We start from the raw sequence: 12,791 nt of genomic DNA on the forward strand, positions 1-12,791 counted from the left end.
TATGTGATTTTATTGACCACCATGTGGTGGTAATATGTGATTTGGACATGATGCGGAGATATTTGTTCCTTGTATGTAGTATTATTTGGTCACTGTGGTGGTAATATGGTGTCTGGTTATAGTGTGGTGGTATTTGTCCCTTGTATGTGATATTATTGGTCATTTTAAAAATTGAAAAATAAATAAAAATATACCTAAATTGTATTTCATATTTTAACAAATTTTTAATAGGTTACAGAATCGTAGGGCCCGGCCAAAAGAGTCTGCCGTGTCGTGGTGGTAGATTAGAAAAATCTTTTGGCCAAAACAAAAGCTGCTGTTTATATGTGTGATCTGGTGATGGGAACTGTCAATGTGTGATAGGTGAGAAGTAGAGTTTTTCCAAGAGAGAGTGGGGGTACTGTGGACAGTTCGAGGGGTGGAGGCAAGGCTGGGGTGGAGCCTAGGCGGAGACTCAAGGGGGCCCCGAAAATTTTGCCAGTATGGGGCCCCAAAATTCCAAGTGGCAGCCCTGTATGTGTGGAGAGGGCACAGCATTTCAGGAAAAGAACATCTTGCCAACCATTTGAGCATGGGGGTTGATCAATCATGCTTTGGGGTTGTGTTGCAGTCAATGGCATGTGGAACATTTCACAGGTAGAGAAAAGAATGGATTCAATGAAGTTTCAAAAAATTCTTGATGCAAACATAACACCAACTGTAAAAAAGCTGAAGTTGACAAGAGGATGGAATCTACAAAAATAGATAATTATCCTAAACACATGTCAAAATCCCCAATAGACTACCTCAAAAGGCAAACGCTGAATATTTTCAATGGCCATCATGGTCCCCTGATCTGAACATCGTTGAAAATCTGTGGCTAGACCCCAAAATTGCAGTGAATGCAAGAAGACCCAGGAATCTCACAGAACTGTCAGAATTTTCCAAGGTAAAATGGATGAAAATCCCTCAAACAAGAAATGAAAGACTACAAAAAGCATTTACAAGCTGTGATACTTGCAAAAGGGGGTGCTACTAGATACTTATCATGCAGGGTACCCAAACTTTTGCATCAACCAATTTTCCATTTTTTAGTTTTTAACATGTAAAAGGAAAAAAAAGAAAAAATATATATTCTTGCCAAAAATACAAAGGAAATGTGGCATCTTTAACCTTTTAGAGATGATTTCATCTCTAACCTGCTTATCTGTTCACAATAACAGTAAACTTGACCAGGGAACCAAAACTTTTACATGTCACTGTATACCTCAAAGGAGTATTGGAGCTAAGTAGCACCATTAGTCCTCGGTGGTATAACTTCCATCCCACATGCATTTAGCCCTACATATGGTATTGGAAAGGATTGAGACCCAACTTGAGCACCAGACCCCTTTTTCCAGAGTGCTGTGTCTATCCTGAAATGCAAAAAGTGCCATGTTTGATCATCCCCCCAAAAAAATGTCATCGAAAAATATGATGGTACTGATAAAAATTAGAGCTCACCACCCAAAAAAAAAAACAAGCCCTGATAAACTCTATTGACAGAAAAAATAAAAATGTATGGGTCTCAGGAAATGGCAACAGAAACCAAATTTAATTAGTTTTACAAAGTTTTTAGTATTAAAAAAGAAAAAAACTATTTAGGTTTGCTAATGCTGTAATCTTACTAGTCCGCAAAATAATTTTGGTAGGTCCTTTTACAAAACACTAGACGCCGTAAAAACAAAATTCGAAAAACAATGGTGGAATTTTTTAGGGTTTTTTTTTCACCTTTTCATTCCACATAGAAATTTCTCCAGTTTTTCAGTATACTGTGTGGTAAAGTAAATGGTGTCCTTGAAAACTACAACTATTCCTGGAAAATAAAGCTATGTTGATAGGATAAAGTTGTGACTCTTGGAAGAAGGGCAGAAAAAGAGTAAAAACTAAAGAAATTCACATTTTTTAACTTCTTAGGCTTCTTTCATACTTCCGTTGGCAGGCGGCCGTCAGAATGCGACGTATCGACGGATGTCTTAAAAATAGTGGAAAACGGATGTAACGCATCCAGTTTCTTAACGGATGTGTTGCGTTAGGCGCTGCCTGAATTTGAATGAAGAAATTTCTGGAGGGAGAGGGAGAGAGAGAGAGATTTCCCTGGCTAGAAAATCCTTCCAGGCATGCTCAGAATAGAAAAACGTGATACGTCGCAGGATTCCTGTGTGTGACAGTTATCGACGGATCCTGCTACCATAGGCTTCCATTATAGCCGACAACGGGCAGCGCAGTACCCGTCACTGAGCGATTTTCCGACGTAGAGAATAAACGTTCCTCTGAACGTTTTGTCCGCCGACGGACAGCAATTTTCCGACGGATCCAATGCACGACAGATGAAACGGATGGCCATCCGTCACAATCCGTCGCTAATATAAGTCTATGGTAAAAAACAGTATTCTCCAGAAAAATTTGCAGGACCCTGTTTTTTCAAAAATCGACGGATTTCGACGGAAGCTAAATGACAGAAATGTGAAAGAGGCCTTAGTAATATCATTATATTCTGAACTAAAATACAAAAGGACCAACTAGTTGTACTATAGATTAACAATGAAATTACCATGTCGGAGGGGGTTTCGGCTCATCGCATGAACAATAAATCAACTGCAGAAAATCACTTACAATGTCAGCAATCCACTTGTTTTGGCACAGTTTTGTGAACATTTGTTCTGCAACAATAAGATCCACTATTGGAGGAGATGGGTCAGATGAAGAATCACTATAAGCAGAAAACATAAGTTATATAATTGTAGCTATAGGCCTTAAAGGGAAGATTGTCACCAGATTTTTCATGTGTGAACTAAGACTAGCACCTAAATCAGCACCTGTGCTGCATTTTATGAAGGGGTATATAATCCCCTGACTCCCTCTGTGTACATCCCAAAAAGCTTTTGAAATTCTCCTGTGCTCTATGTAAACCCTTTCAGTCCTGTCCTATAGGCGTCTTTGCTGAGGCATCTATCCCTCCTCTTGGCTTCTGATCGTCGTCCTCCTGCTCTGATTGATGTTGATGATGCTTCCTGCGTAATCCACATAGCCGGGCGAAATCTCGAACCCGCCCAGAGACATCGCCAGCTCATGCCTGTTTTATGTACAGAGTGATTCACTCTCTACTTTACCCCTAAAACTTGCTGTGACTTCTAAGGCTATGTGCACATGTTCAGGATTTTTCGTGTTTTTCGCACAAAAAAACGCGAAAACAACGCTTACATTAAGGATCCTATTATTAGAATGCAATCCGCAATTTTTGTGCACATGTTGTGTTTTTTTTCCGCAAAAAAACGCAGCATATCCATTAATTTTGCGGAAAATCTCCGGATTTGCCACTATACAAAATAGTAGTGGAAAGCTCCGGAAAAATTCGCATAAAAAATGCAGGAAAAACGCCAAAAATATGTTAAAAAACGCGATAAAAACGCGAGCGGATTTCTTGCAGAAAAATAGGGATTTTTGTGTACTCACCGTAAAATCCTTTTCTCCGAGCCATTCATTGGGGGACACAGACCATGGGTGTATGCTGCTGCCACCAGGAGGCTGACACTAAGTAATACAAAGAAAAAGTTAGCTCCTCCCCTGCAGTATACACCCTCCTGCTGGCTCCCAGCTAACCAGTTCGGTGCAAAAGCAGTAGGAGATCAATAACGACATATAAGCGTAAAGCATGTCACATTATATATAAGAGTATAACATATCAAAAGATAAAAACAAAGCATAAGCTAATAACAGGGTGGGAGCTGTGTCCCCCAATGAATGGCTCGGAGAAAAGGATTTTACGGTGAGTACACAAAAATCCCTATTTCTCCTTCGCCTCATTGGGGGACACAGACCATGGGACGTCCCAAAGCAGTCCCTGGGTGGGGACAACATCACCTCAGGCCGTGTAGCCGCTACTTACAAGTGCGCCACCGCGGCCTGCAAAGTCCACCTGCCCAGACTCACATCTGTGGAAGTGAGTGAATTATAGTGCTTCAAGAATGCATGCGGCCTGGAGGAATTCGCAAGCTTGCGGACGTGCTTGCCGACGTCTGGCGCCTAGAGCCTTCAGACAGGAAGATAGGCTGACATCTAGCGCGAAAGGACTCCTGGATGGAGAAAAGAATCCACCAGGCTAACGTGGCCGAAGAAAAACGGCTAAACCCTTCCTGCGACCGTCAGGAAGCCTACTTACCATCGAAAAAACCCGAGTAAAGTGTCCAACCTTTGGAAGGACGTCGTCCTCGATACGTACCCACTCGGAGCACTCGCTTCTTCCAGATTATGGAGAACCTATTCCGCTTTGTGGGCTAGAGCCGAAGGAGATGAGAGGACGATGCCCCTGCAACAGTGGAGATATAATACCCCTTGGCAACGAGGGAAGGGGATGGCTAGAGGGCAACCTTGCCTTGATGGTAATAAGGAAAAAAGATAAAGAACAGAGCGTCGAGATCTGAAGACTCATCAGGAGGACAAGAATGCAGAGAAAGAAGGGAAGAGACCCTCCCTGATAGAAAAGTCTATCCGGATCAAAAAAGGAGTCCACTGTAAGATGCCCAGGACCATTAAGGTCCCACAGATTTAACGGTACGCGGTAGGGAAGAACTACAGGTTGAGGCCTGCGAGAAAGACCATATTTCCAGCTTGACGCAATAAGCCAGAAAAATACTAGTACCGCAAGCGAGAAAAAAAAAAAAACCTGACATGGTCAGTGCGGGTATCCCGGGATCACTGGGGCCCTACCCGCTTCCGAAAAGATTTCAGACGTAGTGGAAGAGGGAGGAAACTGCTTCCGTTGACGTCCTTTCCCTCAGAACCCTCCTAGCGAATTGAATGAACCGAGGGAATGAGAGATCAAGTGCGCAAGCTCCCTGTAGAAGGGCCACGACCTAGACTCGAGAGAGAATAACCATCCTTCTTGGCCAGGATCATCCTCAAAGAGGATCTGCTGGGCTGAGAATGAGGGAAAAAAACTTGTCTAAGTTTAGCTGCTAGCCCAATAGAGAGGTAATTGCAAGTGATATAGACGACTCAGCGTAGTCCTAGGAGAGCGGCTACAAAGTCGACCAAATAGGGCAGGACGACCATGCTTCTAAGGTGCAAGAAGCACATGACAACCGTCATGACCCTTGCGACCACTCTGGTGTGGTAGCCAAGCCGAAGGGCCAGGTCGTGAAAGTGCTGTTCGCGAATGGAAAGGCGAAGAGATTATAGTAGAGAGGAGAGATAGGTATGTGAGGGTAAGAATCCCGAATGTCGATGGATGCCAGAAAAAAACACGTTTTTCTGTTGAAGTAATGGCTGAGCGGAGGAACTTCATCCAAAAAAAGAAAGGGCCCTGTCAAAGGTTGTTAGAAGTTTGGGGTCCAGGAATGGAGATACTTTTCATTCCCTCCATTTTGCAACCAAGATCCCTTAGATCTAGACTGTCCTGGCCAATGCTTCCACTGCTGGTTGAGTCTGAAGAAGAGATACGATCCCTTGCTAGTCTCCCGCTCAGAAGATTTGATAGGCCAGCTATACTGTGGAACGAAGTAGTTAAGGTCTGGGACCCGGAGACTTTCATTCCCTCCCTTTGGACAAGCAACCCATGTGGCGGTTAAGGAAGGGTAGAGCGCTGAACCCGAAACCACAAGAAGGAACGAACTAGATTTGCTATCCGACCGTCTGTGGAATCTTAATTGATGATACACCGGCCAGGATACTGGTAGGAATACCACAAGAAATTCTGCCCGGAGAGTCTGCCAAGTGGCAGAATGCGGGACTGTAACCAGCAGGTCTCTGCCATCGTCGTGCAGAGAAGAAAATAAGGAAAAACCTCGATCCACCATCTTCTTAACAGGGACGTGGAGAGGAATCGTCCGCTTTCTTGCATCTGATACAAAGGGGGGAACCCTCCTTGTTGGGACGCCACAAATGTGTGCCTCAGTACATCCCCAGAATTGAGGTTTCCGAGTGGACAGGGCAGGTTGTGGCGATAGACCTGGATGCAGAAGAAGATACATGGAGGCGACACTCCGTGTGCTCGTCTGTTGAAGGTGTGGGGGGAAATCGGAGCCCTTTAAGGGACCCATCGTCCATAAAATTCCGACCAGGTATGGTATCCTACCTAGAGGTCTCTGTCCAGTGCATCACCCGTCAAATTGTTGATGGAGATTTTCTAGAACCTGTACGTTTTTCTAGAATACTTGCGGCCCCTGCTAGCCGACGGCTCCCATTGTAGGAGAGGGAGCATGTTGAGTGCTCCAGACCTCAGTTAGGGTGACCAGCTTAGGATAGATGATGTGCCCTTAAGACCAGTAAATACTGGTCATGCGCCTTTAAGACTAGGGGTTACTGGTCATGAGCCTTTAAGACCAGGGAATACTGGTCTTGTGCCTTTAGTAAGATGACATACTGTTCATGTGCCTTTAAAAGCAGGGCATGCTGGACAAGTGCCTTCAAGAACCAGGGCCTACTGGTCATGAGCCCTTAAGAACCAGGACATACTAGTCATGTACCTTTAAGTCCAGGAGATAATGGTCATGTGCCCTTAAAACCAGGGTATGCTGGTCATCTGCGTTTAAGACCAGGGCGTACTGGTCCTGAGCCTTTAAGTCCAGGGCATAATGGTCACGTGCCTTAAAGACCAGGGCATACTGGTCGTGTACCTTTAAGACCAGGGCATACTGGTCATGTGCCTTTAAAAGCCAGGGCATACTGGACATGTGCCTTTAAGACCAGGGCATACTGGTCATGTGCCTTGAAAACCAGGACGTACTAGTCATGTGCCTTTAAGACCAGGGCATACTGGTTATTGCGTTTAAAACCAGGGGATACTGGACATGTGCCTTTAACACCAGGGCATACTGGTCATGTGCCTTGAAAAAAAAAAAAACCAGGACGTACTAGTCATGTGCCTTTAAGACCAGGGCATACTGGTTATTGCGTTTAAGACCAGGGGATACTGGTCACGTGCCTTTAAGACCAGGGCATACTGGTTATGTGCCTTTAAGACCAGGAAATACTGGTCACGTGCCTTTAAGACCAGGGCATACTGGTCACGTGCCTTTAAGACCAGGGTATACTGGACACGTGCCTTTAAGACCAGGGTATACTGGTCACGTGTCTTTAAGACCAGGGGATGCTGGTCACGTGCCTTTAAGACCAGGAATACTGGTCATGTACCTTTAAGACCAGGGCAGAGGAATGTTGGACAAGTGCCTTTAAGACCAGCAAAGCTGGTAATGTGCCTTTAAGAACAAGAATGCTGGTCATGCGTCTTTAAGACCAGGGATGCTGGTCATGTGTCTTTAAGACGAGGGCATACTTGTCATTGCCTTTAAGACCAGGGCATACTGGCCTGATTAAGTACTAAGGAAAGGGAGACCGGCTTCTGGCAGAGCAGAGAAAGCTGGGGAAGTGACCCTTTTAAAAATAAGGGACCCTTAAGACCAGGGAATGCTGGTCCTGGGTTTAATAAAAAGGCATGGAAAGCTGAGGATGCACCTGTGGGCCCAGCGACTACTGGGCAGAGTATCAAATACCAGGGAATGAGTCATGAGACCGGAGGTTAAAAAGTAACTTTCGTTGCTGGGAACTCACAGCTCTCTGTTTGCAAGCCTGCACACTGTACTATACACTCTGTAGTTGCAGGAGCACCAGAGATTGCAGCCTTAAGTATATAAAAAACAGGGAAAGCTCTTAATGCTGCCGGGATGCGTGCCGGGGGGGGGGAGGTATTGGGCGATTCACCTTACTCAGATTCTGAGTCCCCCGTCTGGAATAGCGCTGACTTCAGCGCTGAAAAACCGCTGGCCGCAGCCCCCTCCAGAAGAAATAGTGACCGTAATGGAGGAGGAGGAAGATGGCCGCCGAGATCTCGTCTGGAACAAGAAGCGCCTGAATAGGGGGGCGGAGCCGCTAGAAGGATGTCGGCGGTGGGCGGGGCTTCCCGGGATGCGGCCTAAACAGGGCCGAAGCCGGGGACTAAATTTATGGCTTCGGCCGGCGCGCACCCGCAGGGAGAGGGAAAAGGGCCGCGAAGTTCTGATGTGCCCTTATGTGGAGACCCTGCCGCTATGGAGCCCTCCTCTGACCGCCGGAAAGAATGAAATCTCAGCACTTACCCCAATATTGGCAGATGCTGCAGGTCAGAGCTGCCCGGGTAGATGGGACTGCAGGGTTGGGGAGCCTCCATCCACCATCCCTGCAAAAGGGGGGTGGAGAGGAACCGTCTGCCTCCTTCCATCATCCGCTTTTTCAGTGGTGATGCAGTGGGGGCTGCTCGGACGCCACGCTGGAAGGTGCCTCTGTACAGCCGAGGGTAAAACCTGGTGGACAGGGCTGAAAGTCCGGCAATAGGCCTGGCTGCAGAAGAGGATACTGAAGGTGAAACTCCAGTGCTCGTCTGATAAGGGAGGGGGGAGATCGGTGCCCATGAAGGGGCCCGTCGCCCCTAGAATCAGCTCAGGCAGTGGCTTCCCACGTCGCAGGAGAGGATACGGAGAGGAGAAACTCCCGTGCTCGCCTGTTGATGGTTCGAGGAGATCGGAACATGAAAGAATCCGTCGCCCCATTCGACCGTAGTAAAAAGTAAAAAACGGTAAAAAAAAAAAGAGTTCTTTGGGTCTGAATAGCAGACCCGTCCGTGTGCCTCCTACGGACACTAAGCAAGAACTGGTTAGCTGGGAGCCAGCAGGAGGTGTATACTGCAGGGGAGGAGATCACTTTTTCTTTGTATTACTTAGTGTCAGCCTCCTGGTGGCAGCAGCATACACCCATGGTCTGTGTCCCCCAATGAGGCGAAGGAGAAAGACTGGTTTTGTTCAGTAATTTTCTGCAAAGAATCCTGACGCGTGCACATAGCCTAAAACAGACAGTCAACCAGACTAAAATGTGGACTGTACATAGTTTGGTTCATGAGAAGCGAGAATGCGGTAAACCTCAATGACAGCGTTTAGAAACATCCTCGCGTCAAGTGGTCTCGCCAACTTGTCGCCCCGCCGGTCAGCTCCACTACAAGATAGACTTGCTGCATGCCTTTCTGTGCATCGGTAGTTTGTGTGGTGCTTGCATTTCACTCCTGACAAAATCCTTAATTTGTTAACAATGTACAGATATAGTTTGTAGGAGAGTGTTTTCATTGTGAAAAATTATTGGAAATCAGTCCTTAAAGAGGTGCCAAAGTGAGTTTCTAAAGAGATTTGGTGGTCAAAATCTGTCTTTCAAACCGTGTATTGAAGAGTTCTTTGATGACAGGGTAATCTCCAAAGGACTGTGACCACCAAGATCATCTGATTTAACACAGCCTGATTTTTTTCCCTTTGGGACCATTTCAAAGGTTGGGTGTAGAGTAACAAGCCACGAACATTACAGGCACTCCGAGGAACATACAGCAAGAAATTCAGGCAACAGACGTCCGGAGAAATACCTTCAACAATCTGGAAGGGCGCATGCAGGCGTGCTTTGATGTGAAAGGGGGAAATTTCAACACCTGCTTTAAAACATCAGTTTCTCATGAACCAAGGTATATACTACAGTGATTTAGTTTGTGGTCTGTAACCATGGAAACACATAGGTCAGTATTAGAGCTGTAAATGTAAAAGTTAAATTTTAAAGGGAACCTGTCAGCAGGATTGTGCACAGGAACCTACAGGCAGTGTCAGGTCGGCGCCGTTATACTGGTTACAATGATCCCTTGGTTGATGAAATCCGTCTTGTGGTTGTTGTTTAATCTTTATTTTCAGTTTTGGGTCAATGATATGCTCGTGCCCCAGGGCGGCCTGTGTGGGGGGCTTCATCTGGTGCTCTGACTAGATATTCATCTGTATAACTTCTGACAGGTTACTAATCCCTCAGTGACCTGCCCCCTAGTTTACATAATGAATATTATATACATATATTGGAGAAAAAAAACCCTTCTGCAGGCAGGCGCCAGTGGCGGCGCCTGCGCTGCAGCATGATTGCATGTATAATGTGCATGTAATCCTTGTCTTTCATCCATGAATTCATTAGAAAAAGAATATATATGAGCTTGAAAATGGTGATGCCTGTGCAGTAGCAGCTATCAGCGAGCCAATAGCATCTATTGTGCAGGCGCCGGCAGTGCCATTTTGCTAGAGAAAAAATTGCCAAGATGGCGCCACCGATGTCTGCGCAGTAGCATCTATTGGATTAAAAAAAAAAAAAATAATAATATATATATATATATATATATATATATATATATATATATAATTCATCATGTAAACTAGAGGAAAGGTCACGATTCCTCTGTTCAGAGTGTCTGGAACTCTGTGATGGACATCTCTGTCATTCTATTCTGTGCTGGGACGTGCTGAGGTGTCAGTGCTTTGATTGACAGCTCGGTTGACCTATCTGACTGGGAGGTGCAGAGATTTCCACAGGTGCTCCATGTTCTGGGTAATTGCCCTGCTGTTTAGTTGAGCTGTCTGGCCCAGATCATTGCCAGTCAAAAACTTGTTCTAAGCTTGTGCTCTCTGGTGTGTTCGCCTGATCCCTGTACTGTAAGTTCTGATCTTCTGCTGCTGACCTTTGGACCGTGTTCTGACTACCCGTTTGTTATTGCCCCTTTGCATCTGATCTTCTGCTGCTAAACTTTAGACTGTATTGAGACAACCCATTTGTTATTGCCCCTTTGCTTATCCGCTATTTTTCTGGTATTCTGACCCTGGAATGTAACCTGACTTATGACTTCGTATTTTTCCTTGGTTTACTACGTGATCTTTTGGTATTGACCCCAGAACGTCTGACTGCGCTCATTCATGGCCTGTCCGTGGGTTGTGACTGGCGTCACAGACCTGTCAGAAGCCATACAGATGAATACACAATCGGAGCACCACATGAAGACCCCCAAAGGCCGCCCCGAAGCAGGAGCAGATCATTAACTCAAAATTGAAAATAAAGATTAAACAATCATGACTAGATGGATTTCCTCAACCAAGGTATCATTTTAATAAGTATAACAGTGCCGACCTGACACTGTGTGTAGGTTACTGTGCACAATCCTGCTGACAGGTTCACTTTAATGAAGAATACTTATAAATTTATATGCACTGGAACAGTATGTTCAAAATAAGTGCGCTTCTTCATATTATTCTAAAAACATATTAGTATTCTCACAGCGCTTTGTCATTTTTTCATATACTAATAAAATAAAAAAATTCTTACAACTATTTTCAAACTGTAATTTTCTAATGTAGCAAAAAAAAAAAAAATAACAGAAAGAAATGCAGTTTTTTTCCATACCGCTTCTTTGAAAAACTTGCAGTCAGGCAAGCAGGCGATGAAAAAAGTTTGTGAATTTCCCTGAAAAAGAAAAAAAAAAGTTATCTAAGCATATGGTTTGCTTTTAAAGGGAACCTATCAGGTCCCCCGTGCCCTCCATCCCCGCAGCATTCACCGATGTACGGGCAAATTCCCTTTCTAACCAGCCCTGTATAACATTATTGAGTGAAAACAAGGTATAAAAGCATTTATAATGTCCCCATTTACTTTGCTAAAGCGGACTTTGACTAGTCAATAGGACGCTAGTGTCCCCAGACTAGTCTACCCTCTTTCCATGTTATCACTGACAAGTTTCAGCTTCCTACAGAAGATATGATGCTTTCCTTCAAGGATTTCTTGATATTTGATTGAATCCATCTTGCCCTCCAGTTGCTGCAGGTTTCCAGTGCCAGTGGAAGACAAGTAGCTCCAGACACCACTGAGGCCCCGATTCATCATTGCCTTTGCGCTTGTTTTTTTTGTTGTTTTGTGCATTATTTCTCGTTTGTTTTTTCCCCTTTGTTGGAAGAGTCTAGCAATTCCAGATGTTTTTGTTTTATTCATCAACTGTCACAAAATTTGATGCAACTCCAGGTCCCACTGGTGGATTTTTGAGTACGTCAACATTTTTGTGCAATTTTTGCAACTTTTTGGTGCCAAGAGTCACAAAACAGTTCAAGACAAGAATGAAGCCCATTTTTGACTTTGCGCCATATACATGAATTGCGTGCACCATGTTGACGAGTTTGGCACCAAAACCGCAGCTAAAGTCATAATAAAGGATATTGACTTTTTCCAAAGCGTTTGATACCGTGCCGCACAAGAGGTTGGTACACAAAATGAGAATGCTTGGTCTGGGGGAAAATGTGTGTAAATGGGTTAGTAACTGGCTTAGTGATAGAAAGCAGAGGGTGGTTATAAATGGTATAGTCTCTAACTGGGTCGCTGTGACCAGTGGGGTACCGCAGGGGTCAGTATTGGGACCTGTTCTCTTCAACATATTCATTAATGATCTGGTAGAAGGTTTACACAGTAAAATATCGATATTTGCAGATGATACAAAACTATGTAAAGCAGTTAATACAAGAGAAGATAGTATTCTGCTACAGATGGATCTGGATAAGTTGGAAACTTGGGCTGAAAGGTGGCAGATGAGGTTTAACAATGATAAATGTAAGGTTATACACATGGGAAGAGGGAATCAATATCACCATTACACACTGAACGGGAAACCACTGGGTAAATCTGACAGGGAGAAGGACTTGGGGATCCTAGTTAATGATAAACTTACCTGGAGCAGCCAGTGCCAGGCAGCAGCTGCCAAGGCAAACAGGATCATGGGGTGCATTAAAAGAGGTCTGGATACACATGATGAGAGCATTATACTGCCTCTGTACAAATCCCTAGTTAGACCGCACATGGAGTACTGTGTCCAGTTTTGGGCACCGGTGCTCAGGAAGGATATAATGGAACTAGAGAGAGTACAAAGGAGGGCAACAAAATTAATAAAGGGGATGGGAGAACTACAATACCCAGAT

At 44.8% G+C, this 12,791-nt stretch overlaps 1 protein-coding gene across 1 annotated transcript in view; it reads right to left on the reverse strand.

Annotated features, from left to right (window-relative positions):
- HERC6 (HECT and RLD domain containing E3 ubiquitin protein ligase family member 6) overlaps positions 1-12,791 on the reverse strand; it is a 171,787-nt gene that overhangs the window by 59,505 nt on the left and 99,491 nt on the right. Inside the window, exons 10-11 of the mRNA XM_069743428.1 lie at positions 11,236-11,295; positions 2,635-2,731 (exon numbers count right to left, since the gene is read on the reverse strand). Coding sequence (XP_069599529.1) covers positions 2,635-2,731; positions 11,236-11,295 — 157 coding nt within the window. The remainder of the gene's footprint in view (positions 1-2,634; positions 2,732-11,235; positions 11,296-12,791) is intronic.

This window comes from Ranitomeya imitator, chromosome 1 (genome assembly GCF_032444005.1).
Source record: "Ranitomeya imitator isolate aRanImi1 chromosome 1, aRanImi1.pri, whole genome shotgun sequence".
NCBI lineage: Eukaryota > Metazoa > Chordata > Amphibia > Anura > Dendrobatidae > Ranitomeya > Ranitomeya imitator.